The 27,600-nt window shown below is 43.8% G+C and overlaps 1 protein-coding gene across 10 annotated transcripts in view; it reads right to left on the bottom strand.

Moving 5' to 3' along the window:
* Window positions 1-27,600, bottom strand: part of Nhlrc2 (NHL repeat containing 2) — a 57,960-nt gene that overhangs the window by 8,366 nt on the left and 21,994 nt on the right. For 4 of the 10 annotated variants that reach the window (XR_015621656.1, XR_015621655.1, XR_015621657.1 and 1 more), the window contains 7 exon segments: window positions 25,958-26,079; window positions 21,712-21,841; window positions 6,940-7,039; window positions 2,245-2,476; window positions 1,721-1,843; window positions 1,165-1,371; window positions 31-250 (listed from right to left, as the gene is read on the bottom strand). Coding sequence is in view for 2 of the 10 variants with exons in the window: in NM_001107444.2 (NP_001100914.1) it covers window positions 31-250; window positions 1,165-1,371; window positions 1,721-1,843; window positions 2,245-2,476; window positions 6,940-7,039; window positions 21,712-21,841; window positions 25,958-26,079 (1,134 nt within the window). In the remaining 8 variants the exon portion in view is untranslated. 10 annotated transcript variants of the gene reach the window in all.

Raw genomic sequence — 27,600 nt, 5'->3', positions numbered from 1 at the left:
GACTGTCTGTAGCGCTGTGGGCACGCATACCTTCAGCTTTCAGGAACCAGCCACTGGGGGCACCTTCTGTCAGCTTTGCTCCTGGCGGAAGCTCTAGCCGGAGCCCGAGCTGCAGAGCCTGGCCCGGATGCACTGTCACAGGGGGGAGGCTGATATTTGGGGCGGACTTCGGCACTTTGGGCACTGTCTTCTGTTTCTCTCTAGGGAAGGAGCCGTCTACCACAGCACTGTCAGACTTGAAGACAGGGAGCTAGAAGGCCAGAGGACACATTACTAAAGCAGAAGCTCTTTTAGGATCAAAAGTGAGGGAGCTTAGCCTTAGATCTGGACAGAAAAATGAAGTTCCCTATCAGTGAGATCAGCCACCTTTTAGTCTAAAGACTTTCCCCAAGCACAGACAAGCAGCCTGACTCAGCAGTAGCAGCCTGACTCAGCGGTCAGACACCCGAGGGCGCGGTGTAAAACTACCTGTCCCATGGTTTGCAAACGGCAGGAAATTAAAGCAACTCTATGAATTTAAGGACAGTGGTTAGGATACAGGGTCATAATGCTATTCTGAGGATTTAATTTAAAATAATTACCTTGCAAACACTGCTTAGAAAAAAAAAAGTCAGCCTCTCCTCCCACACACACTACCAGGTGGATAGTCAAAGGCAGTGGGAACAGACTTTCTCTTTGAAAACTGTTTTGAACTTGGCCAAATTTTCGCCAGTCCATCTCATTTTCAGAGTTTGGAGAGCTGGGACTTCTGAGGACAATTTGGTACTGGATTCACCACAGGAAACAAGACAGGAGGTAATACTCTAAGGCCACTGAATAAAACAACCAGTCTCTATGGCACACACATAGTGTGTATCATGACTTCTATCCATTTCAAAACAGACCCAAGGTTTCTGTTTTTATTAAAGATTCATCCAATTCTCTCCAAATTCCAGCATTTTCCTCAAATGCCTACAACAGATGGAACTTATATTTTAAGACTAACAGGAGATCCTCAGAGTAAGCCTTCTGGCCTAGTTATCCCAGAACACAACAGGGTGCCCACTTCCGACTCCCTTTTTCCATGTGCCTAACACACATACCAGAGACAGACAGACAGATAGACAAAACTGCATCAAGGCTCTTAAACCTGCAGCCTTTAAGCTATGCTTTAAGGAAACTTACCACAGAAACTGTTCTTGCTTCTAAATCCATCACTTTAATCTGGTGATTATTAGTGTCTGCTACATAGAGCAGCCGACCACGCTCACCGATACACAAGCCTCCCGGCTCATTAAAGGCCGACTCCGCAAAACTGGAACTGGCGTCATTCGCATCTCCAGTGCCTGCTAACGTTGTACAGACTTTTGTGTTTGGATCCACAACTTTAATCTAAGGAAAAAAAGAACAAACATTTCCCCTGCAGTCATTCCTGTTTACAGCAGTGCCAGGGAAACCAGGGCTCCCAACTGCCATTAGTATTCTCAAAAAACAAGTCTCAAAGCAGGAGCTAGTTCCAGAAAATCCCAGTATTGAATCATTTACATCATTGAAGGAGAGAGAATTTATCAGACATTTCATTCACATTATAAGATAACAGTTACACTGTGTTTTGTTGTAAACCCTCCGAGGGCCGCAGCACTGAGGCTGGCGCTGCTTTCCGTGTTTAGAGTGGCCCTGGTGGGAGGCACGTGCATCTCCCACCCAGAAGCAGGGCGGTGCATCTCCAGCCCAGACTCACCTTGTGATTGTAGGAGTCGGCCACATAGAGCAGATGCCTCTTCTCATCCCATGCAACCCCAAGTGGGTGCTGAAGCTTCGCACTGATGCCTGCTCCATCAACATCACCAAAAGCAAATAAATTCTTTTATTTTTTTTAGAGAGAAAGAAACAGCAGTTATTAACATGAAAACTAAGATCCTGGTGTTTCTAAGGCTAGGGAAGCTCTGACTTTCCATGGCTGGGCTGGCATGTGATGGCAGGAGAGCACAGTGGCAGTCTGACTCTACGCTTGCTGCCATACTGTTTGGCTCGCTCACAGCAGCTCACATCCGCTGGTGCAGTGCACCTCCTACTCCACTGCCACAAGCCAAGCGCAACGGCTCTTCCTCCCTCCCCAGACGGTCCCCGGTGTAGTCAGGTGGGTGCCTTTCTATAACCACGCTCTCTGTTCCGACTGCGTATTATCACAGGCCAGGCATGAACCCCTAAACTCCACAGGGGCTCACTCAGGGGTGTGTGCACAGCACACAGCAGCTTCTTTACCATGGGGTCTCGCTCTCCGCCAACGAGGTGTTTCACGGCTCCGTCTCTCAGCGAGACAGTCCTCACAGTGCTGCTCTCGCTGTCAGCCACAAAGAGGCAGCTCCAGGGCTCTTCTGGAGCGAGAGCGAGGCCTGATGGCTGGGCGAAGCCCGCCTTGTGAGGATATGCGTTGTTTCGGTTCTCTTCATTTCCACTTCCAGCAAAACGGAGGCAGGTTCCTTTCTTTAGGTCACTGAAAGACACGTTCATAGGTGGGGTCACAAGTTCCTAACGGAGCATAAATAACCAGCTGACAGTGACAGCAGTTAGACAGACTCACAGGGCCCATAGCGGATGGCCCGTCCACTGCTGTGGTTATCCAGGCGTACCCTCCAGGGTGAGGCGCAGGGCGGCCTCTCCCCTCTTTAGTATAATACTTAACTACTGACATCACTTTCTAATACCAGGTAAGAAATCCTTGACGCTGCAACAGTAATGATCAGATTATGAGATAATAATGAGATGATTTATTCTCATTTTAACTTTAGTTTCATACAATATCAGGCTCTAGAAGATTAAACGATTATCTAGTTTTGGTTGTTTGAAATGTCTGTGTCTTCTATAAAACAGAGAGCTGACTGAAGGAAGCCAGGTCTCTCAGCATGAACATTTTAAGAAAATGACATAATGACTGCATTCGACTGTACAAACCCCATTTTTTACACGCACTCGGATATGTCTGCCTGAGGTGCAGCAGCACAGGGCATGGTGGTACACGACGGTAACAAACTCAGGGCAGCTGCGCTGCAGAGATCTGCGCAAAATGCTGAGAAGAACCCCTGCTAATTCCTCTAACACAGAGAAAGTGACACCTTGATGTCTAAGTTTATGTCAAAACTATCATAAGGAAGACAAGGCACGGTAAGAAAGGGAGTGAGAGGCTGTGTGGACACCATCTCCCAATGGCACAGCACATGGAGGTCCAATGAGACCAGCACTCGGGACTGTACCTTCCCTACACTAGAGTGGCACAAAGCAGGGTAAAGGAAGGACATGGGATGAGTGCGACCATTTCCCGGCCAGAGAGGAACGTGCAGCACATACACTGCACAGAAGAGGTCTAAACACGTTAGAGAAGCGGCCCGTGATAAAGAGGTGGTGAACATTAGGGGCCAGCACTGCCTGCAAATCTCCATTAGATACTATCTTTGTAGCAACACACCCACAGAATTAAGATGCAGATCGATATAACATGAGCAACCATTTTCCTATTATAAGTAGCGACACCCTTCTGACCAGGAGACACAGGCGGCCCTGACAGCACACCCTAGCTGCTGTAACCACACTTCACAGAAATCCTGGCACTACTGTCACTAGTGCCTCGTGCCTGGATGACGGCTATAGCCTCCTGAATTGAATCAGCTCACTCCCATATTAAACCTTTCTAAACAAGCTAAACAAAGAATTCACAGCTGAGGAATGCCGAATGGCTGAGAAACACCTAAAGAAATGTTCAACATCTTTAGTCATAAGGGAAATGCAAATCAAAACAACCCTGAGATTTCACCTCACACCAGTGAGAATGGCTAAGATCAAAAACTCAGGTGACAGCAGATGCTGGCGAGGATGTGGAGAAAGAGGAACACTCCTCCATTGTTGGTGGGATTGCAGACTGGTAAAACCATTCTGGAAATCAGTCTGGAGGTTCCTCAGAAAATTGGACATTGATCTGCCTGAGGATCCAGCCATACCTCTCTTGGGCATATACCCAAAAGATGCCTCAACATATAAAAGAGACACGTGCTCCACTATGTTCATCGCAGCCTTATTTATAATAGCCAGAAACTGGAAAGAACCCAGATGCCCTTCAACAGAGGAATGGATACAGAAAATGTGGTACATCTACACAATGGAATATTACTCAGCTATCAAAAACAACGAGTTTATGAAATTCGTAGGCAAATGGTTGGAACTGGAAAATATCATCCTGAGTGAGCTAACCCACTCACAGAAAGACATACATGGTATGCACTCATTGATAAGTGGCTATTAGCCCAAATGCTTGAATTACCCTAGATCCCTAGAACAAAGGAAACTCAAGACGGATGATCAAAATGTGAATGCTTCACTCCTTCTTTAAATGAGGAAAAAGAATACCCTTGGCAGGGAAGGGAGAGGCAAAGATTAAAACAGAGACTGAAGGAACACCCATTCAGAGCCTGCCCCACAGCTGGCCCATACATATACAGCCACCCAATTAGACAAGATGGATGAAGCAAAGAAGTGCAGACCGACAGGAGCCGGATGTAGATCGCTCCTGAGAGACACAGCCAGAATACAGCAAATACAGAGGCGAATGCCAGCAGCAAACCACTGAACTGAGAATAGGTCCCCCGTTGAAGGAATCAGAGAAAGAACTGGAAGAGCTTGAAGGTGCTCGAGACCCCAAAAGTACAACAATGTCAAGCAACCAGAGCTTCCAGGGACTAAGCCACTACCTAAAGACTATACATGGACTGACTCTGGACTCTGTCCCCATAGGTAGCAATGAATATCCTAGTAAGAGCAGTGGAAGGGGAAGCCCTGGGTCCTGCTAAGACTGAACCCCCAGTGAACTAGACTATGCGGGGAGGGTGGCAATGGGGGGAGGTTTGGGAGGGGAACACCCACAAGGAAGGGGAGGGGGGAGGGTGATGTTTGTCCGGAAACCGGGAAAGGGAATAACACTTGAAATGTATATAAGAAATACTCAAGTTAATAAAAAAAAATAAAATAAAAAAATTCAAATTAAAAAAAAAAAAAACCTTTCTAAACAGCATTTGGAATGTCCAAATCTCCTACAAGGACTCAGATGAGGCAAGACCTGATGTTACCGACATCACTGGTATCAGCTCCACTTGGAAGACCTCTGCTACAGAAGTCCTCCATGACGCTTCAAAAGCCTTGGCTAAAGAGCTCCGCATGAAGGAGTGTGGATCATGGTTCTCAAGCTCCCTAATGCTGTGACCCTTTAATATACTTTTAATAACACCTTTCTGCTGTGGTGACTCCCAACCATAATTTACTTTTGTTGTTATTTTATAACTGTATTACTGAGGTAAATCATGATGTAAATATCTGTTTTCTGATAGTCTTAGGTGACCCCTGTGAAAAGGGCATTCAGTCTCAAAGGGATCACAACCCACAGATGAGAACCTCTGTAACCACTGTTCAGACGCACGACTGCCATAGCCCACTACACAACTGTGTTCCACAGCCTGCACACCTGAGGTCTTGGACTTGCTAGGCTGCTGTCCCTTTCTACAAAGACAAGCAGAAGGAGCCGGGCAGTGGCGGTGCACACCTTGAATCCCAGCACTCAGGAGGTAGAGGCAGGTAGATCTGAGTAAGAGGCTAGCCTAGAGTACAGAGTGAGTCCTAGGATAGCCAGGGCTACACAGAGAAACTACATAAAAAACTAAAAACAAACAAACAAAAGGGAAGTGTCATGATAGCTTGTACCTACTTTCTACGATTACATAACAATTTTATGGCCTGTGATTGTGTCCTGGTCAGGTTTTTGTCAACTTGACACAAACTGGAGTCATCTGAGAAGTGGAAGCTTCAATAGAGAAAACACCTCCATCCGACTGACCTGTGGACAAACTTGTGGTCACTTTCTTGACTGATGACTGACATGAAAGGGCCCAGCCCTCTGTGGGCAGTACCAACCTGGACAAGTGGTCCTGGGTGTGTAAGAAAGCAAATGGAGAAGCCTGTGAGCAGCACCAGTGGCCTCGCTCAGTGCCTTCTGCAGGCACAGGACAGACTTTCCGCCATTTGCTTATTAACTGCACTGTTATCTACAGACACAGCACCAGGCAGAGTGCACAGAAGAAAACGGAACCAGGCTCCTTTCTTTAAGTAGTCTCAGAGGAAGAAACAGTTAGAATCAGGCACGCACCAAGAGACAGAGGAGAGGAACAGAGAGAGTGCAGCCAGCCCTGCCTGAGGCCAAGGGAGGAGGAGCAGTCAGGAGACACTGTGTGGAGAAGTGCTGCTCCCATCCTCACACGCCCGACAGTGCATGGACCCATGTGCCAATGCTATCCAAATCCTCCCTCACACAGCAATCCTGAGGTGACACAAACACATACAATGATGGAATGGCAGAGGTAAGGGGGCTCACTCACTCACTCTCCTGTGCGTCCACAGTCAGGAGAGCTGGGAAGAGCAGCCACTCTGCCATGCAGCACTCAACCACCTGAAGGAGTGACTGCAGACACATGTGCTGGGTTTATGTTGTGAAGGATTAAGGCCCCACCTAGCACTTCTGGTTCTCTCTCTAGGCACTCAGAAGAATGGCTCCTCCCAGGCTCTTAGAAATTAGACGCAGCCACAGGCTTAACCGAGGCTGATGAAATACAAGTCCAAGTGACGTATATCATTTCTGAGCAGCAGCTTTGAGCGCCAGTTAGTGACTCACCACCTCCTCCTCTCTATCTCTGCCAGAAGAGCTGGCAGAGCTCCTGACAGCAGCTGCTTCCTTAGCCTGGGGAGCAGACCAGTGCTCCCCAGTGAATCCACTTGAGAGAGCAAGAAGCCTGCTCCACACTTCTGTTGTGCCATGTGGCTGAGTGCACCCTGACAGGCACAGCACGTGCTGTGAGCGTGGTGACCTGGGCAGGGAAGCTGGGGGCTCCCAGGAGGATGGTTGCCCAGGACATAGCCACTTACCTTTTCTTTGGCAGTGTGCCAGAGTCCAGGAGGAAGGCCCATATCTGATGAGTCCCTGCCATGGCTATCCACAGGATGTCATTTCTTTGGACCTTTGAACCTTTATGAAAATAAGTAGCATGTATTATGTACATATCTGGTTAATATGATACTTTTTCAGGAATTGAAATCCATGGAGGATATTAATTTTTATGAGTCAGCTGTTTTAGAAAACGATTCCTCAGGGAGAGCTTGTCACTAGAGACTTACCACCTCACCTGCAACAATTTTATGACAACCCAAAGTTGTCATTTTTTTTTAATTAAATGCAGTAAAGGGTGATAATTCAATACATGTTTACAATGTGTAATGACAAAATTAAATCAATTAGCATTTCCATTTCCTTAAACCAAATCCACACATTCTTAATAGCAGTATGTCAATCTGCATCTCTGGAATAATGTTTTTAAACACTGCTTAAAAATTCTTTTATGTGACACAAAAAATGGGCTGACATTCTTTAAGAAAACTCTGGCAATTTCCATGAAAGAACGATGCTTTTAAGAGCAGCGTAGTAGCACTCTCCTGGAGTCCCAGAGGCTGAGAGGCAGATTTCAGAGGAGTATGGTGGGCCATGCCTGCACTCCCAGAAGCAGTGGCAGGAAATGCCCAAGTTGGGAACCTGTGAGACTATAAAGTTCCAGGCCAGCGTAAGTTACAGAGAACCAGTGTTAAAACAAAATAACAATAAAAAGAAGCTTAAGGAATGCGTCTTTTTATTACCAAAGGCATGGGATTTGACATTCAGAAATGAAGAAGAACAGCCATTTAAAATATATTTGTCTAGTAGCTTATACTACTTACGGAATCGTGTCTATAGCAGTGTGCACATGTGTGTAGGCTAGAGGTCAACATTGCATGCCTTCTTCAATCATGCTCTGTTCTGTGTGCTTAACAGACAGGGTCTCAGTGCACCTGGAGCTCACTGATTTGGCTAGACTGGCTAGCTACTAGAAAGTCCCAAGGGCCCTCTGTCTTAGCCTCTGAGGCTGGGCTACAGAGACAGGTACAGCCTCCGAGGCTGGGCTACAGAGACAGGTACAACCTCCGAGGCTGGGCTACAGAGACAGGTACAACCTCCGAGGCTGGGATATAGAGACAGGTACAGCCTCCGAGGCTGGGCTATAGAGACAGGTACAGCCTCCGAGGCTGGGCTATAGAGACAGGTACAGCCTCTGAGGCTGGGCTATAGAGAGAGGTACAGCCTTCGAGGCTGGGCTATAGAAACAGGTACAGCCTCTGAGGCTGGGCTATAGAGAGAGGTACAGCCTCCGAGGCTGGGATATAGAGACAGGTACAGCCTCCGAGGCTGGGCTATAGAGACAGGTACAGCCTCCGAGGCTGGGCTATAGAGACAGGTACAGCCTCCGAGGCTGGGATACAGAGACAGGTACAGCCTCCGAGGCTGGGCTACAGAGAGAGGTACAGCCTCCGAGGCTGGGATATAGAGACAGGTACAGCCTCCGAGGCTGGGATATAGAGACAGGTACAGCCTCCGAGGCTGGGATATAGAGACAGGTACAGCCTCCGAGGCTGGGATACAGAGACAGGTACAGCCTCCGAGGCTGGGATACAGAGACAGGTACAGCCTCCGAGGCTGGGATATAGAGACAGGTACAGCCTCCGAGGCTGGGATATAGAGACAGGTACAGCCTCCGAGGCTGGGCTGTAGAGACAGGTACAGCCTCCGAGGCTGGGATATAGAGACAGGTACAGCCTCCGAGGCTGGGATATAGAGACAGGTACAGCCTCCGAGGCTGGGATATAGAGACAGGTATAGCCTCTGAGGCTGGGCTATAGAGACAGGTACAGCCTCCGAGGCTGGGATATAGAGACAGGTACAGCCTCTGAGGCTGGGCTATAGAGACAGGTACAGCCTCTGAGGCTGGGCTATAAGAGACAGATACAGCCTCCGAGGCTGGGATATAGAGACAGGTACAGCCTCCGAGGCTGGGATATAGAGACAGGTACAGCCTCTGAGGCTGGGCTATAGAGACAGGTACAGCCTCTGAGGCTGGGCTATAAGAGACAGATACAGCCTCCGAGGCTGGGATATAGAGACAGGTACAGCCTCCGAGGCTGGGATATAGAGACAGGTACAGCCTCTGAGGCTGGGCTACAGAGAGAGGTACAGCCTCCGAGGCTGGGCTACAGAGAGAGGTACAGCCTCCGAGGCTGGGCTATAGAGACAGGTATAGCCTCCGAGGCTGGGATATAGAGACAGGTACAGCCTCTGAGGCTGGGCTATAGAGACAGATACAGCCTCCGAGGCTGGGCTTTTTACTGGGTGCTCAAGACTGAGGTCAGATCCTCATGCTGCATGGCAAGCCCTTTAGCAAATGAGCCACTTCAGGCCTGGTTTTAAAAGCCTCCAAGGAGTTTAGCAGACCAAGAGTACAGTGTATTATAATATGCTGCTTATCACCATTAATTTTACCATTCTATTTTTAGACACTTAATGATACTACACTTATTATAAGAGGGGAAAGCTCTATTTCTCAGATTAATTTTGTTAACATATTTAATTTAATTAGGAAGTACTTTGAAATAACTGAGACATTTTAACTAAAGTAGTCTGGTGAGACATTATCTTATAGAGTTATTTGTAATTTCTTTAACTTCAAGTATTTTGTGATGAGAAGGGTATTCTTCCCTAATTAGTAATACGTTTTAAATGTCTTTTAACTTAGTAACAACAGAAACCTACAATGATGATGGCTCTCAAGTTATCAAGGAGCTATAATTCCAAGCACTTTCCAAAACCCATTCCAGCTTTGGGAAAGGCCCATGACTAGGTACTGTGAGCAAGTCCAATTCCAGATGAGTCACCAAGCCCAGGGAAGTCAGCACGCCAGGTTACTAGCTAGCAAAGGAAGGAACTGAACTCTGGGCCCAAGCCAGACCAAGAGACAAACAATGCCTCAGTCATGATGCGCTGACGCTCTCTGTCTCGAGTGCTATGCATGCAAAGTGTCTCAGTGTGCCTCCTTCGCACAGCCGTGCCTGCAGATGTAACGGTACGGAAGGGGACTCTGCTGTCCACGTTCTGGGGACTGAGTCTCCGCTTCATCACTTTCAAGGGAGATCAAAAGACCTGCACAATTAATTTTTAACACACATTGCTTCATCAGTTATTCTGGAGCAACTCTCTGGGACTGCTAAAATGACTATGTCATCTAAGCTAATAAAATATTCCATTATTTCAGATACAGTGACATTCAGATGAACACTGCTTACAGGCAGCAGCACTCAAATGTCAGCCATGATCATTATTTCATGAATCTGGATCTTACCTTTATAGCTTGTTGCATTAGGCAAGCATAAATAGATCTACAAGCTCAACAGCTCCGAGCAGATGGCACTAAGGGTAAAGAGTAGGACACAATGTCTCCCACACACACTTGTTAATTCGATACTAAGCACTGACTACTACTGCACTACCACACGTGATATCCATGATGCACTCAGTTTACAACTGCTGTCTTGTGTGAAAGCCATCACACATCTAGGATTATAATGGCACTGTCTAGGACCCAGGACCCACCAGTACAACAGAAACAACCCACAACGATCATATCAAACCCTGAGAATGAGTTCAAGTTTCTGACTAGATGATGGCATTATTAACTAAGGAAATGAACAACAGGGTAACAGAAAAGCTTCAGTAAGTAAAGTAAACAAAGGCGCGAGGGGGTGGCCCTTACTTTTACAATGTCTGGAATGTTTCCCACTTACAATTATCCAAAGCTTGTATTTATCGTAACGAGTTTAGACTGACACACAGAGAACTGCAGACAATTGCAGTTTGAAGCCCACTACTAAGCTTTCCTAATTCTCCCTCAAAGGAATTAAACTGAGCACCTGGGGTGGTGATGGCCTTTGAGATAAGAGAACTCGAAGCATCCTTTCCGTGACCGAGAATCAAAGAGTTAAGGGCTTGAATCCTGGCTGCAATTTCTGCCCAGTGAGGCTGTGACTGTCCATGGTTAAAGATGACCAAGGGATGAGTCCAGGCTCTGGGAGCTAAGGACCACACAGTACTGGCGTGTGCTGGGTCCTAGACAGCACCTGCAGGCTTTCAGCTCCTGCACAAGGTATGCTCCCTCCTCCCTCTCCTAGGATTCATCCTCAGCCCCTAGCATGGGGCTCTGCTCAGACTTCTTGATTCCTTACCCAGCATGGCAAGTCTGTGGTATTGTCCTCCCAAATCACCACTCCGAAGGAGTGAGTGAGCCTCACCCCAAATCACCACAGCGAAGGAGTGAGCCTCACCCCAAACCAGTTTTGCACATGAGATGGTACCAAGGTCATGCCAGAATGAATCCCTATTTTATTATTAATTACTTCTATTTCTTTTTCATATTTTAAAGACATCTAAGTGTAATTGGATTATGCGTCTGTGAATTTTACTTTGATTTTTCAGATAATTTACAATGGGGTTGGGGTCTAACAGGACTAAGAATTCTCAAGTTACATATGAAAATGCAGCCATTCAGGGCCTCTTAATGTTTCTAGTCATAAAAACTAAGCAAGCTAAGACCCACAGAAAACCTATTTAATTTGATAGTGAACGCTTTCAAGATAACTGATAGTGACGGTCATATTTAATGATGAGACAGTATAAACATGCTCCTATCAACAGAAATGAGATAAAGACCTACCATTACCACTAGGTAGCTTGGGGAACAAAAGCAAAAAAAAAAAAAAATATTAAGCAAAACTGCACGTATTAGCCGTGACATGATTGCATGTAAGACATCGCAGAATGAGCCGTGTTCTTAAGTAAGTTCAGCCAGGTTTGGGTGCTCTCAGTAAGAATAACTCACCAGCGATGGGGCTTGTCTGCAATGGTGCTGGATACACTGTCGAGTAGGCGCACGCCTACCGAGATGCACGTCCTCTTCACCAGTCACTCTATGGAGCACTGAACGGCGGCCTCCCCATTTTGTTTCTTGGGCTAGAAATCATGCTGTCACCCTGACTGACTCTCTCATGGGCCATATACAATTCACGAGCAAATTCTGTTGGCTCTTCATTTAAAATGAATGAAGAATTTGATCAGAATGAAGAGTCTGAACCATTTTGACCTTGATCTCAGGCACCATCGGAGTGACTGAAGAATTCCATCTTAACTGATGCTACATTGCTGCTTTTGCTGGATATGGGCTCATGCTTGTGTTCCCCACACTCAGGAGGCAGAGGCAGGAAAATCACAGAGTTTGGGCCACACAGTCAGTTTCAGGCCAGTGTGTGCTACATAAGCAAGACCCTGACTCCAACAAAAGCAGACACGTGACCCAGGAGAGGTGAGCTGTTAGGACAGGTGAGTCAGGTGAATTTACTTTCACCTTGGGAGGTTTTAGAGCCTGTTCTTGCAAAGGAGAGCTTGGTGCACGTCTCTCTGGTTCTCTAAGAAGGTCAGTATATATAGGTCAGGCAGTCTCCTGCACATGCAGGATAAAAGTATGCTGTCACAAAGTTCAGGGACTGGGCTGTTCTTGGCTCCTGTACACTGACCTCCTTTACAGCAGTGAGGTAAGGACAACATCAATTTAGGGTTTGGTCTTTGGAGCTTCTAAGAACCAACTAGCAGTGAGGGACAGCAAAAACATCACCAGAGCACATGCTATTGACTGTTGAGCATGGGTGGTCCTATTACCATCATCTTCATTTTATAAAAGAACTAAAATCAGAGAGATTAAGGATTTGTTAAAATCTGCACAGCTAGACCTGGAACTTGAGCTCATCTGCTCTAACTCCTTAGCACTGGGGAAGCAGGGAAGTACGATGGAAGAGAGCTTGCCCTGTCTGTTTCTTTGCTTGGGCCTTTCCCTTCTCCCTGCATCTGCCTCTGGTCCTGTACTCAGCCTGTTGGGATAATACTTCTGCAGACTATATGAAGGTGTGTCTCTGTCCTTCCTTGCCTACCTAAAGCACCTTCTGATTGGTTCCATCAAGAGCTGAACAGCCAATAGCTAGCTAGGAGAAGATAGGTGGGAGTTCTGGGCAGGGGTAGGAACTCTGGGAAGGAATCAGGTGCAGGGAATTCACCAGGCAGACAGGGAAAAAAGCATAAGTGCTGGGACTGAAGGAGAGGTAGCAGGCCGGGTTATCTAAAGTATACAAGCTAGCTGAGAGATACCCGGCTAAGGCCAAAAGCTTCCATGATTAATAAAGTCTCCATGTCATGTCATTCCTTGGGTGGCTGGTGGGCAGACAGTCTGGCCGCACCAGCCAGTGTACCCAGGTTCATTATCATGTTGAGAGGCCTCAGCTTCCTATTCCAAGACGAGAGACTGGTTTATTCCCTTTAATGTCTAAAAGGTTTTTAGAAGGTAAAACATAATTATCAACAAAGATTACTAAAATAGTTTAAAAATAGGAATAAATTCAATAAAATAAATAAGAAAAACACTCCAGCTTTGAAAAAAACTGATGAGCACCCTTCTGCTGGCCTTTGTGAAATCTGTAGTGTAAACATGGGTTTCCACAATTCTGAAAGCTCTCATAAAGCTGCCCTGTGCCTCCAGGGAAAAGCAGTGATGTGTCGCTGCAGACTCCGGAGAAGACGGACTGCAGCTGTGGGGTTAGACGGGGCACAGCGGAGAAGCCCCATGCTGCTGTGAAGGACTCTGCTGGGGGAGCAGGGTGCGAGGTCTCCTCAATACTGTGGAGTGCCAAGGACGGCCAAGTGCAAAGGACTAAACAGCAAAGGTCTGTTCTAGAGGCAAGCATACAGACAGCCATGATATGGCTCTGTGTACTGGGATGACAGAACTGAACCCTGAGGGTAAAGAATGGCACCAAGAAGACAGACCCAGGCAGCTAGCTACACCCCACTGCCCACCCTGGAGCCATTCAACCAGCCCAACTATTAGACCTGGAAGGCTCCTAAGCACATAGTAATCTTCATAATAAGAAAACCCAGCCATGCAGCTTCCCCAGCATTACACAGTATTACTTATCTCAGCCTTTACAGTTAGTTCTATTCAAGATGAAGGACGTAATTAGTGAGAAGACAGACATGAAAGCAAACAGAGGAGAAGAGAAAAAGAGGCGATGTGGACGACCACAACATCCATCTTTGAAGCACAAAATTCGAAAGTATTGGGCTGACACTCCGACTTAGTCTGTTGTGGACAAGAAGAGGGAAACTTCTGTAGAGACAGAGCCTGAAACCAAGAGCAAAGCAGAAACACCATTTTTCTTTAAAGGCATGATACTAAAAATGAAGAACCCTTCAAAGCAGGGCCATCTTCTGACACAGTCAAGGAAAGGATCAGTCTCCCTGGGGGCGGATCAAGAGGAGTTACTGCAGCAGGAAAGGGAAGTGAAGGAAGGAGAGAATGTGCCAAGGCTCTGGGACATAACCCTGAGGAAGGTGAGCTCAGTCTCTGGAGGTTCAGAAAGGCAGGAACGAAAAGTGAGGATGTGTGGAGACCCCAGAGGATTCCTTGAAAACAATGAAGGAGGAAGACATCACCACACCACAGCAGTCCAGATGGGGTAACTCAGGATCAACGGCTAAATGGCTGACACCAAAAGCAAAGGCTTGGAAGCAACCAAAGAAAAACATACTTTACATACAAAGCAGATGGCTGGGAAACTATGTATCAACCCAACGTAAGTCAACCCAAGGTAAGTTACCTATGAAGCCAAAGAATCTTCTGAAAGGAAGGGTCAACATTTTCTCAGCTCAGAAAAGGGCAAGAAGTCAGCATAACTGGTGTGGTGGTTTAAATATGCTTGGCCCAGGGAGTGGTCCTATTGGGAAGTGTGTCACTGTGTAGGGCTTCTCCTAATGCTTGAGCTCTGCCCAGTACAGAGAAGCCAGTTTCCTTTTGACTGCCTTCGGATCAAGATGTAGGGCTCTTGGCTCCTCCAGCACAGGTCTGCCTGCACACTGCCATGCTTCCCACCGTGATGATAATGGACTCAACCTCTGAAACTACAAGTCAGCCCCAGTTAAACACTGTCCCTTATAAGAGATGCTTTGATCATAGTGTCTCTTCACAACAATAAAACCCAAACTAAGACAACTTGTTTAAAAGAAATTTGAACTAAACAGGCAGGAACAATGATTCAAGCCCATGCTTGGGACTGAAGAAAACAGCCACTTGGAGAAAAATGGCAATCAATTTCATTCCTACGTTGTGGTTTGCCCTGGAGTTATCTGTATTTTGATGCTAAGTCCACTGCCTCAAGGACAGCAATCTAGTCGTGTACACAGGAATTATGTGACTTCACCAGAACCTCCCCAATGAATTTGTAAAATACAGGGAGAGGGGCAGGTACAGGATAGAAGGAGACCTGTCACTGGAGGAGAAGGAAGGATGGGTGGGAGAAAAGTTTGAAGGAAGAGGAGGAGACTGGAACGGAAGGAGAAGAGACAGGAGGGAGAGGGCGAGAAGCCATGGCAGGTGGTATTAAGATTCCGCTCTATGTATTTACAGGTTGTTATTAATGTTCATAAGGGATGGATGGTACTGGGCGGGCTCTGCATGTTTAGGTGGCCAATTATATCTTATCAATTGGATCTAAGGTTATTGAGTTGTGTGGTCTTTCAAGTGCACCAATTTAAGTGTAAGAAAGTGTGGGATGGCTGGTCTGGGCCGCCATGGAGTTGGGATGTGTTTCTGGCATGGAAACCTGCCTTGGGTACTAGATAGGTAGAGAGACTGCTGCCAGGCTCAGAGAGACTGACCTAGGGGGATAAAAGACAACCCTACTTATTTTATTTTTTATATTTTTACAACAACACTCCTAGGCATTCACCCAAGAGAAGCAAATGAATGATCACCACAAACAGAAGCCACAAACATTAGTGGAAGTGGTACGTTATTTAAAACTTTTAGCAACTAGAGACACTGAGGTGAGCCACACAACAGACGACTCTCAGCAAGGAACAGCCAACTACACAGGGTCATGAAAGCACTACCCTTCCCGTGGAAGTCAGTCACAAAGAGCTTGAGAGGAAGTACAAAACCATTGCTGCCCGTGGCTAGTGAATGTGTGGTGACGTGGGGAGACTGAGCAAAGAGTAAACTCTCTGGGGTGACCCTGACTGTGGTCAGAGTTGCAGGATTGTCTGTATACACTTTTAAAAAAACACACATCTATAGAGCAAGAATAAAATTTGCTATTTCTACATTTTACCTCATTAACTTGAAACAGGATAGTAAAAATATTCTGACAGAGAAGCTTCCTCCTGCAATTAATGGGAACTAGCATAGAGCACTGAAACGATATGCAGAGTAAGAGACTTAGGAGCTCTTGGTCCTGAATACGTTCTTCATTGAGACCCTCCCTTCAGGCCTCAGAGATCCTGCAGAGGAGAGGGGAGGGAGGAATGGAGGGAAGGATGGGGGGATGGATGGGGAGATGGATGGCTCTAGGGCACACTGTCCTCCTCACACAACAGGGCTGTGGACATAGGAACTCACAGGGACAGTGGCAGAACAGGACTGTACAGGTTCAAACCAGATGGGGCCCAGCACTGAGTGGGAAGCAGACTTGGGGCTCCCACCCCTAACTAAGAAGCTATCTGCAACTGACACTTGCTAAGGAAAAGTTAGTTTTCGCCAATGGACTCTCACTAGATATACAGACCACACTTGAGGGTGGGCCCCATGCCCAGCAACAGATGCCCAACACAAACCATCCCAATGGTTTATAGACGCCTTATGTCTCATTTTGTTTTGTTTGGGTTTTTTTTTTTCTTTTCGTCTTATTAGTCTTTTGTTTATATAACATGATTTCTGATTTTGTGGTTTATTAATATGATTGTGTGTGTGTGTGTGTGTGTGTGTGTGTTGTTGTTGTTGTTGTTGTTGTTGTTGACCTGCTTGTTTTTTTTTTTTGGTTCTTTTTTTCGGAGCTGGGGACCGAACCCAGGGCCTTGCGCTTCCTAGGTAAGCGCTCTACCACTGAGCTAAATCCCCAGCCCCGACCTGCTTGTTTTTTAAAGTAAAAAAAGAAAGGGAATGGAGAGCTGGGGAGGACCTAGGAGAAGTTGGGAGAGGGGGAAGCATGGTCCGAGTATATTATATGAAAAAAATTCAATTAAGTTATTATATAAAAAGAATCTATCAAATTTTCAAAAGTACAACTGTCTTTCAAAATAAAAGTACACGGGTCACAATGCATAAATCCCTTTAAACATGCCTGCATCAGTGGATTACATTTAAAACAAAAATGTTTCCTGGTATTTTAGAGCTGTCATGTGATAGATCATCTAAGCATGTAAGTGCGAAACTGTATTTTGTCTACAGACTCTCAGCTGAGCACATTCATGCTGGATTCCAACCATTAAAGGAGATGTAAGAAAAGGGGGTTTGTATCAAGGGAAGATGCTGATTGGAGTCAAGGAAGGTTAATGGGATTTAAGCACAGAATCCTTTCTAGAACTGATTCTGACAGGGACCAAATGAAGCACTCAGGTTGGCAGGCCTGACCTCTCTGATAAAGTGCTTTATAGGCTATTGTCTGGCACCAGCAGAATCAAGAGAGAAGAGAAACACCTTTTTAAAAATAAGTTGGTAAAAGATGAATCTATCATAGACACCACTATCTCAGAGAGAAGTTATCATATTAAAGGGGATAAGGTAGAATTTACTTCTGCAAAATTATGTTTACTTGATTGCAGCAGTTGCACAATTAAGTCAAATGCACATAGTCATTTAAAATACACGTTTACAATTACAAATGTATTTAGAATAACAGCATTTTTCAGTCTATTTCTTTTCTTTTTCTGTATGTGCTCTGTCTGCATGTATACCTACATGCCAGAAGAGGGTATCAAATCTTTTATAGAGGGTTGTGAGCCACCGTGTGGTTGCTGGGAATTGAACTCAGAACCTCTGGAAGAGCAGTCAGTGCTCTTCACCACTGAGCTATCTCTCTAGCCCCTTAAGGCTATTTTCCCCTAAGCTGAAATTCTCAGTCAAGTACACATCCAGCAGTTATCATCTGTTACTTGCCATTCTTTTTGTTTACCTGTACATGTGATAGAGAAAATGTAACTAAGTAAATCCTGTCTGCACATGCATGTACACACCCGAGGAACAGCATCATCTGGAGACTCTAAGCATGCCTCTATGATCACAAGTTCCCTCTCCTTTCAGAAGTCGCCAGTGTAGAATTTTATCTTTTTCATTTATTTCTCTTAAGTGTAAATCTGTGTGGGTGCATCTCCCGATGCTTCACGTATCTTCATGTAACTTCTACACAAAACTCAACAGAGGTTCCTTTCTCACACTCCTGATATTTATCTATATATAGTTCTGGGTAGCTGTGTTCCATTGATGTACACTGGATAGAACATACCATTTAAAGATACTACAAAGCAACCCATTTTTCATGTTTTCTTACTGATAATTCTGTCTTCTCACTTTCATGAATTATGATAGAATTTAACAAAGTTTTATAACATTTCCGAAGCATTAGAAAAAGAGCTTAGGAAGCTCTTTCCTGGGCTACTGAAGCATCCAAGTATTTACTCCATCATCTGCTTGAGCGGTTACGTGCGTGACCTTATAATTGAAATAGACACACACTTCTGAAATAGGAATGGAAAGACTGTGCATACTTCGAGCAGAAGAACACTTTAAAAGAAGATACAATAGAGGCAAGTAGCTAAGTCAAGTGCCGAATATGTGGAAATGTAATTATTTTCAGCCCTCATATTTATTTCTTTACATGTATTCAAAAACTCTCACTATGCTTTGAGAAAATAAAAATGATTTATCCGAGGTGGGAGAAAAAAAAAGCCAGTAGAAACTGCTTGAAGAAAAAGCCCTATTTTCACACAAGGAGACTGGCTAGCTGGGTATGGTGGTACACAGCTACAAACACAAGCACCCCATGCTAAGGTAGCTTGGTTACATGTAAGTACTTGGTGAAATGGGGTCTTAAAACCCAACAACAACAAAAAAAGAAACTGACTTTGAATTGTATGTTTTGTTTCTTAAAATACAGATATTTTATAAGTCATCAATTTTTTTTTTTTTGGACTATCTAGATTAGCAGTTCTCAACCTGTGGGTCAAGACCCTTTGGGGGGGTCACATATCCGATATCCTGCATATTGGATATTTCACTAAGATTCATAACAACAGCAGAATTACAGTAGCAACAAAATAATTCTATGGTTAGGGAGCTATATTAAAGGGCCACAGTGTTGGGAAGGTTGAGAACCGCTGGGCCAGACCGACAATTAGGCTCAACCAGCTCTGAAAAGACAGAGTCTACTAAATTCCATCTTCTTCAGTTTCACAAATGATCCCTGGAGCTTACAACGCAACAAAGAAACAATCTTATGACATAAAACTTAGAATAAGAAAGTTAAAGACCAATAAGAATACAAAAGAAAGGTTAGGACTCTAAAGTAATTCAAAGCTTTAGTTATGAAGATGTTTTGAGTAACATATCACTTTGCAAGTCTTATAAAAATTCAAACAATTGTCCCAAATTTTAATTAAGATTTCTGGGGCTCCTCAGCAATTTTAATAAAGCCTACATACCAAAGACTTAGTATAGATACCCAGATTAGCTAGTTCATAGATAACTCTAGAAATAGTGTGACCACTGAGAACAAGTCCTTCAGGCAGCATTCGAACCACACTTCCTGGGCAGCCAACACTTAAGTGCATTCAAGACTACTTCTCTTGCCCATTTTCTGGAGTGACATATGCCATTTTTACTGTTCTATTGCTGTGAAGAGGCACTGTGACCAAAGTAACTTAAAGAAGGAATTTATTGAGGGGAGGGGGCCTTGCTTACAGTTTCAGAAGATTAAAGTTCATGATCATCATAGCAGGTACACAGCAGAGGCAGACAGGCATGGTGCTGAATCAGTAACTGGGTATTTGCATTTGATCCATAAGCAAGAGGCAGAAAGAGAGAGAGACAGACAGACAGAAAGAGACATACACAGAGATAGAGAGAGAGCGAGAGAGACAGAGAGAGAGAGAGAGAGAGAGAGAGAGAGAGAGAGAGAGAGAGAGAGAGCGCACTAAGTGGGAAGGACATGGGCTTTTGAAATCTCAAACCCTACCCCCATTGACACCTCCTCCAACAAGACCACACCTCCTAATCCTTCCCAAACAGTTCTACCCACAAGGAACCAAACATTCAGGTGCGACTTTATGAAGCCTTTCTCATTCAAACCACTACAAGATGTTCACAGAATTTGGTTAAATGCAGAGAGAGACATGAGCTGAGTTAAAGCAGGACTTGAAAACTAGGGTTAATAAAGATGTGTCTCTTCAAAAGCAGATCATTTAACTTAGAACCTAACAATACTTATCAATAAAGTTAGGATCTCTTAGGAGTAAGATGGATGTATTCTCAACACAGAGATAAACAACCAGCAGTACCATGAGGAGTAACTGGGAAGCTTTCAGCCTGGATGAAACTTTAAATACTCCTTGGCCATTATGTATGTCTAACTCAATAAATACTGTCATTTCAAGCATAATTTTAAGCAAAGCAAATTTTGATAGAAATGCTGTAAGTTGAACATTTCTGGTTCTGTATTTATCTTTCACTTTATAAGTAATATGAAATAAATATGCACATCTAAATGTAAATGAGTATTATATATATTTATCAGAATCACGCTTTCTACAGACTCATGGTGGGTAAAGCATGGATCCCTGTCGTCTGACTTTTAACTTTTGCCTATGTGACTCGTGTTTCTGTTGACCCCACTAACCTTACATATAAATCATAGTTTCCCCTCTCTTCAGAGATGGCACTGACATAGTAGAGCAAGAATTCTCAGAATACGCCAAGAAGATCACAGAGACCACTTAGTTTCAAATTCCAGTTCCCACGGACTCTACTCTTTCTATGTCTGATACTGGATACAGACAAAAACCTCAGCACTGAGGACCGATGATGAGACACTGGTGTTTCTTTACTATGCTCATACAGCAACATGACACAAAGACAGCATGTCTCATCTGTTATCAGCGACTGCCTGACTCTTTAGGGTAACATTTTTTAATTAATCAAAAGATGCTATCCTATTTCCACATTTGGACATTTTTTAAGAGTGAAGAAGATAAGGTAGTTTTCTCTTTCATATCTGTTTCTCTTTCACTTAGAGTAAGGTTATTAAATGATAGGTAGCCATGAATAATCTTTGTGGTTTCTGAAACTACAACCCTGTCAGTTTAAGAATAATGATAAATACACCAATTAGAAGATTCAGTTATAAGAAACTGTTTAAATTAGAACTTAGTGCACACTGAGCACCAATACAGGAGCAAGCCAGCTAACCAGCCGTGTTTACCGTTTTTTTTTTTTTAAATATAATGTAATGTTATAGATAATGTATTCTATTTGCATATATTATGGTTGCCTTTGCTCTCCAAGCCTTAAGTACAAATATATAAAACAAGATACATAATTAACATTTCAAGAATATTTTAATTAAAAAATTGGAAAAGAGATTTTCTTGATTTTTTTTCTTATCTTTTCATTTCCTTTTCTTTTGCTTTGCTTTGGTTTCTTTTTGTTTGGTTGGTTTGAAACAGGCTTTCTCGGTGTAGCTCTGGCAGTCCTGGAACTCACTTGGTAGACCAGACTGACCTCAAACCCAGACATCTGCCTGCCTTTTTCTTCAGAGTGGGATTAAAGGCATGTGCCACAAATGCCCACAAAAAAGAACTTGTTAAAGATCCTATGTTTACGAGCAGCATGTGCTGGCACTTGGTGTTCAGCTGCATACCTGAGGTCCCAAGTGCAACGTCCCACGGGGAGCTGATGGGCTGTTTGTCTCCCTCCTCACCGCCTTCTGTATCTGTCCCTTGAACACCGATGCCAGCTACAGTGCTCACCTTCTCAGCTTCTAAGTCTATCTACAAAAAATTCAGTACATCGTTTATTTAATGCATGTTACTTTTGCTTTCAATATGCGAACAGTTCAACAGAACACACAGAGTGTTTGAAACACAATGTCTTAGAAGGCTAGTTACAGATGACTTGTCATGCCCGTATTCAATTTGTTCCTCTCATTCTAGTAGTAAAAAGGAATGAATTACCCACATACTACCTCACAGAGGAACTTACAATATCAAGCAAGATTGAAGAAGAAATCATCTATTACAGGACTCTTCTGTACTCATGTAAAAAGCCCAGTAAGGGCCTATCAATAGGCAACTGATTGCCTAAAAATGGGAAAGGTAATTATCTTTGTGTGACAATTCTTATTTTGGAGCTGAAATATTCTAAAAACACTGTAAAGTTATGACTGCAAAGCCTGCTAAACTGATTGGAAACTAGTGAGTTCTATACTCAATGGGTGAACTTCCTAGTATGTGCCACGTTAAAGTCACTAAGATGACCATGTGTACAGGACAGTGATACTTAGGGTCATACACAGATAGCATATTAAAGTGGTCATCTACAGTTGGCTCAGGTGAGGAAATGAATGGCACGTGGAGTGAGGAAAAGGAGACATGAGATCTATAGGTTAATAAAAAAACTACTCTAGACAAAGGGAGGGCGTACGTGGAGCGATGATGTTTTTGTGTGTGAATGTAAGAGGGTAATGAGCTTAGACCTCTGCAAACACGATCTTCAAGATAAAATACAGTAACTATTTGTGCGGAAGAAAAAGGAAGGAACAACACACTTAAGTCACGTCACTCAGAATGGACCCTGACTGTAGAAACCCAGTATTTGTGTGGTTACACTACTTCAATGAACAGGCATGAATGCAGCACCTTGTCCAACACTCGAAAACTCCAAGTTGTGAAGCAGGAGAACAGGGCACAAGTCATGAAGGACAAGCATTTCTGAGGTTGGTCTCTCTACTGCAGTGAATCATCAGACATCTGTAACTCTGACAATTACAGAAATAACTCCCAGAGAAAACTACTCTTTATCCATTCTTCAGCTGAGGGACATCTAGGTTCACAGTTTCTGACTATTAGGAATAAAGCTGCTATGAACACAGTTGAGCACATGTCTTTGTGGGATGTTGGAGCATCTTTTGGGTACATGCTTAGGAGTGGTATAGCTGAGTTTGAGGTAAAACTATTCCCAGTTTTCTGAGAAACTACCAAATTGATTTCCAAAGTGGTTGTATAAGTTTGTACTTTCACCAGCAATGGAGAAGTCTTCCCTTTGCTACACATCCTCGTCAATGTCTGCTGCCCCTTGAGTTTCTGATCTTAGCCATTCTGACTGGTGTGAGGTGGAATCTCAGAGCTGTTTTGATTTGCATTTCCCTGATGACTGAGGGCTGTGAACATTTCTTTAGGTGATTCTCAGCCCTTCAACATTCCTCTGTTGAGCATTCCCTGCTTTGTTCTATACCCCATTTGGGTTGTTGATGTCTAATTTCTTGACATTTTGGAAATTTTGAATATTAGCCCTCTGTCAGATGTAGGGTTGGTTAAGATCCTTACCCGATCTGTAGGTTGCCATTTTGTCCTATTGACAGTGTCTTTTACCTTATAGAAGCTTTTCAATTTTATGAAGTCACATTTATCAATTGTTGATCTTAGAGCCTGGGCCATTGGTGAACACTCAGAAGTTGTCTCCTGTACCAATGCATTCGAGGCTCTTCCCCACTTTGTCTTTTATGAGCTACACTGTATCCAGTTTTATGCTGGAGTTCTTGATCCCAGTGGACTTGAGTTTTGTGTAGGGTAACATGAATCAATTCACTCTTCTACATGCAGAGATCCAGCTAGACTAGCACCATCTGTTAAAGACTCTTTGTTTGACTTCCTTATCAAAAATCAAGTGTCCATAGCTGTGTGAGTTTGTTTCTGGTTCTATGATCTGATTCCATTGATCAATGTTTCTGTTTCTGTACCAACACTATGCAGGTTTTTGTTTGTTTGTTTTTTGTTTTTGTTTTTTTATCACTATTGCTCTATAGCACAGCTTGAGGTCAGGGATGGTGATTCCTCCCAAAGTTCTTTTATTGCTCAAAATTGTTTTGGCTATCCTGGGGTTTTTGTTTTTCCATATGAAATTGAGTATTGTTCGGTCAAGGTCCATAAAAAATTAGGGTGCAATTTTGATGGGAATTGCACTGAATCTGTAGACTGCTTTTGGTAAGATGGCCATTTTCACTATGTTAATCCTACCTATCCATGAGCATGGGGGATCTTTCCGTCTTCTGAGATCTTCAATTTCTCTCTTCAGGGACTTGAAGTTCTTGTCATACAGATCTTTTACTTGCTTGGGGAGCAGAGACTGAGGTAATGTCCAACCAATAACCAGCCCAACTTGAAACCCATCCTGTGGGCAAGCACCAATGCCTAACACTATTAATGACACTCTATTACGCTTGCAGACAGGGACACATTGTCCTCTGAGGGGCTCCACCCAGCAGCCGACTCAAACAGATACAGACACCCACAGCCAAACAATGGATGGAGCTTGGGAACTCTTATAGAAGAATAGGGGGAAGGATTACAGGCCCCGAAGGGAATAGGAACCCCACAGGAAGACCAACTGAGTCAACTAACCTGGACCCTTGGGGCTCTCAGAGTCTGAACCAACAACCAAAGAACATAGATGGGCTGGACCTAGGCCTCCCCATACATATGTAGCAGATATGCAGCTTGGACTTCATGTGGGTCCCAAACAACTGGAGGGGGTGGAGGGGCTATCCCAAAAGCTGTTGCTTATAAGTGGAATTTGTTCTTGTAGCTGGGCTGTCTTGTCTGGCCTCTGTGGGAGAGGAAGAGCCTAGCCTCACAGAGACTTGAAGTGCCAGGGTTGGGGTATACCCAGGGGGAATCCCCATCCACTTAGAGGATAAGGGGAGGGAGAACAGGGGTGGGGGAATGATTATGGAAAGGGTGACTGGGAATGGGGCAGTGAGCAGGATGTAAAGTGAATAAGTAAAAAATTAATTAATTAATTAAATTTAAAAAATTATTTAGAAAAACCAACTTTTAAGAGCCCAGTACAGGAGTTGGGGATTTAGCTCAGTGGTAGAGTGCTTGCCTAGCAAGCGCAAGGCCCTGGGTTCAGTCCCCAGCTCCGAAAAAAAGAAAAAAAAAAAAAAACAAAAAAAAAAGAGCCCAGTAATTAAAACCATACCATTTTTCTATAACCGACACACGGCAATGTTAACAAAGTTCTGCATAAATTAGGTTTAGTATCCAAATAAGTGTCCTCCCTATCTTGGCAACAGTATATCAGCATATTTAAGTATCTAGAAGTTCCCAAGACAAACAAACAACAACAAAAAATCCCACATCTTCTTTAATTCTTTAAGTCACAATATATATTTATAAAAATAAATCCACAAAAATGTTTCATTAAATATATATAACTTGTAATATACTTAACAAATATCTATTGGATATTTAACAGGCCAGATCCTACTCGGCAGCAAAGAAAATACAATACCTTTACCAAGATTTTATTACACATTCTAGATACATCCTTGCTATTATATGTGCACTGTGTGATGACTGTCAAGTAAAGACAAATGTCAGTGTTGAATAAAAGTGAAGTATTGGACGCACTGTGATTACCTAACAAGGGAGATCATATGCACTTTGGTTAGTTATTGTTCAAGTTGACAATAATTAACAATCGGTAGACTGTAGTCAAAATCAGTATTGGTAGGAAATGTTTAAGAGAATTAGGTTTATCTATAATGGAATATGACAGTCATATCATTCCTGTGACTAAGACAGAATAAATTAAGCATACAAAAGACTTTTAATAAATTCCATTTGTTTAAAAAATTCTCTAGAAATAGTCTTTGAAGTCCAACTTTGTATAAGAGTATATTGACAGGAAATTTCTCTGAAACCTTAATGCATCTTTTTTCCTTCCCTTCCTCCCTTCCTCCTACCCTTTCTTGTCCTTAATACAGGTCTCATGTAGGCCAGCCTGGCCTCCAACTTGTATGTAACCAAGGATGACCCTGGACTCCTGATAAACATCAGGGTATCTTGACTATAACTATTAAAACTTTAACTTAGACTGGAGATTACCTTTCTTATAAGGTGGTTTTCAGTGTCGGCCACATAGATGACATTATCTGCGATAGCTACACCCTGTGGAGAATGAAAAGACGACTCTGAAAACACCCCATCTTTCCTTCCAGGATTAGGTCCTAAAAGACAAGACAGTCATGAGATTTTTTTTCACATTAAAAAAGAAACTCAAAATAATATCTTCCAAATAAATGATTTTAAAATTTGCATTTAATGCTGGGATTTTTTTAAAAATAAATAACATAGTATTTCAGTATTTCTATTTTAAAATGAAAATGTGGGGCTGGACAGATGGCCCAGCAGTTAGAGTGTTGGCTCCTTCTCTAGAGGACTGAGTTCACCCTCATGGCACCTCAGGAACACTAGTCCTGGAGGACATGATGCCCTCTTCTGGCCTTCGAGGACACTACACAAGTATAGTGCGGGCAAAACATCATACACGTAAAAAATTAAATAATTAAAAGAATTTTAAAATGAAAATGTTTGCTATTTTTCTCTCTTTCTGTTTCTATCTACTTTGGGTAATGACAGGGCTTATACTGTAATAGTTCTTAGTGCACTTCAGTAGCGTATACAGCAGAAAATAATTTTGAAAGCTTTTTAAAGACCTGTTACCTATACTAGAAAGTTAAAAATAACTTTAACCATACAGCAGATAATTTTTAAACCTGACTTATTTTACGCGTGTGCTGCCTGCATGCATGTGTGACAAGCACCATGGGTGCTGATCCCCACAGAGGTCAGAAGCCAGCATCAGAGCTCCTGGAATCAATGACTGCCCTCTGAAAGAGCAAGTGCCCCTAATGCCAGGCCATCTCTCTAGCCCCAAAAGGGATGATTTTTTTAAAAACAATTTTGGACAACAGACTAATCTGACTATAAAATGAAATTATACATACATTCCTTCCCTAGAAAAATACTCATAATCGAACTGTTATAAATAGTCCCACACCTTGAGAGCCATCCTGTCTTCTTAAGACAAGAAGCCCAGGGTGACACTCCCTCCGACTGGCTCTCTCAGTCACTAAGCAGTGCATACTCTAAGACAGGTAAAGTCACCCTGGCCTAATGGATGGCCTCTCAAGTTTTGGAACAGCCTAGCTCCAAGAACCCACAGCTTAACACAGTCAGTACAACTGCTGCTCCTCAGGCCTCTGGGCAGCACTCAGAAACTGCTTTGCAAACACCCACTGTCTTACACAGTAGGAAGAGGGCTAGGGAGTGCATGCAGGTGCCATGAACTCCCAGCTCTAACTTTCTCCAGTTAGAGATCTGAGTACGTGCTTATATCTTAGTTTTACTTCTGTAGAGTAGAACTGATAATACCTAATAACACCCTGATTAAAGTCCTGTAGGGATGAAGACAAGAAGTGCAGGCGGTGTGCTTAGAAGGAAGCCAGGGATGTGGTCTGCCCCGTCACTGTTACTGACGCAGAGAAGAATAAGGGGTGGGAAGACTCACTGGTAGCTGAGACCTGCAAGTGCTGAGCAGAGCCATCATCTGACTCTCCACGAGACACTGCCAGAGGAACTCGCCTAAGCAACCTGACAATACTATACCACCCCTGACCAAATCTGATAGGTCCTAGGAAATCAGTATTTCCTGAAAATATGTGACCAAAACATTCTATTGTAAAACT

This window comes from Rattus norvegicus, chromosome 1 (genome assembly GCF_021556685.1).
Source record: "Rattus norvegicus strain SHRSP/BbbUtx chromosome 1, alternate assembly SHRSP_T2T, whole genome shotgun sequence".
Lineage (NCBI taxonomy): Eukaryota > Metazoa > Chordata > Mammalia > Rodentia > Muridae > Rattus > Rattus norvegicus.
Note: the sequence above shows the minus strand (reverse complement) of the source record. Positions and strands in the feature narration are given on the sequence as shown.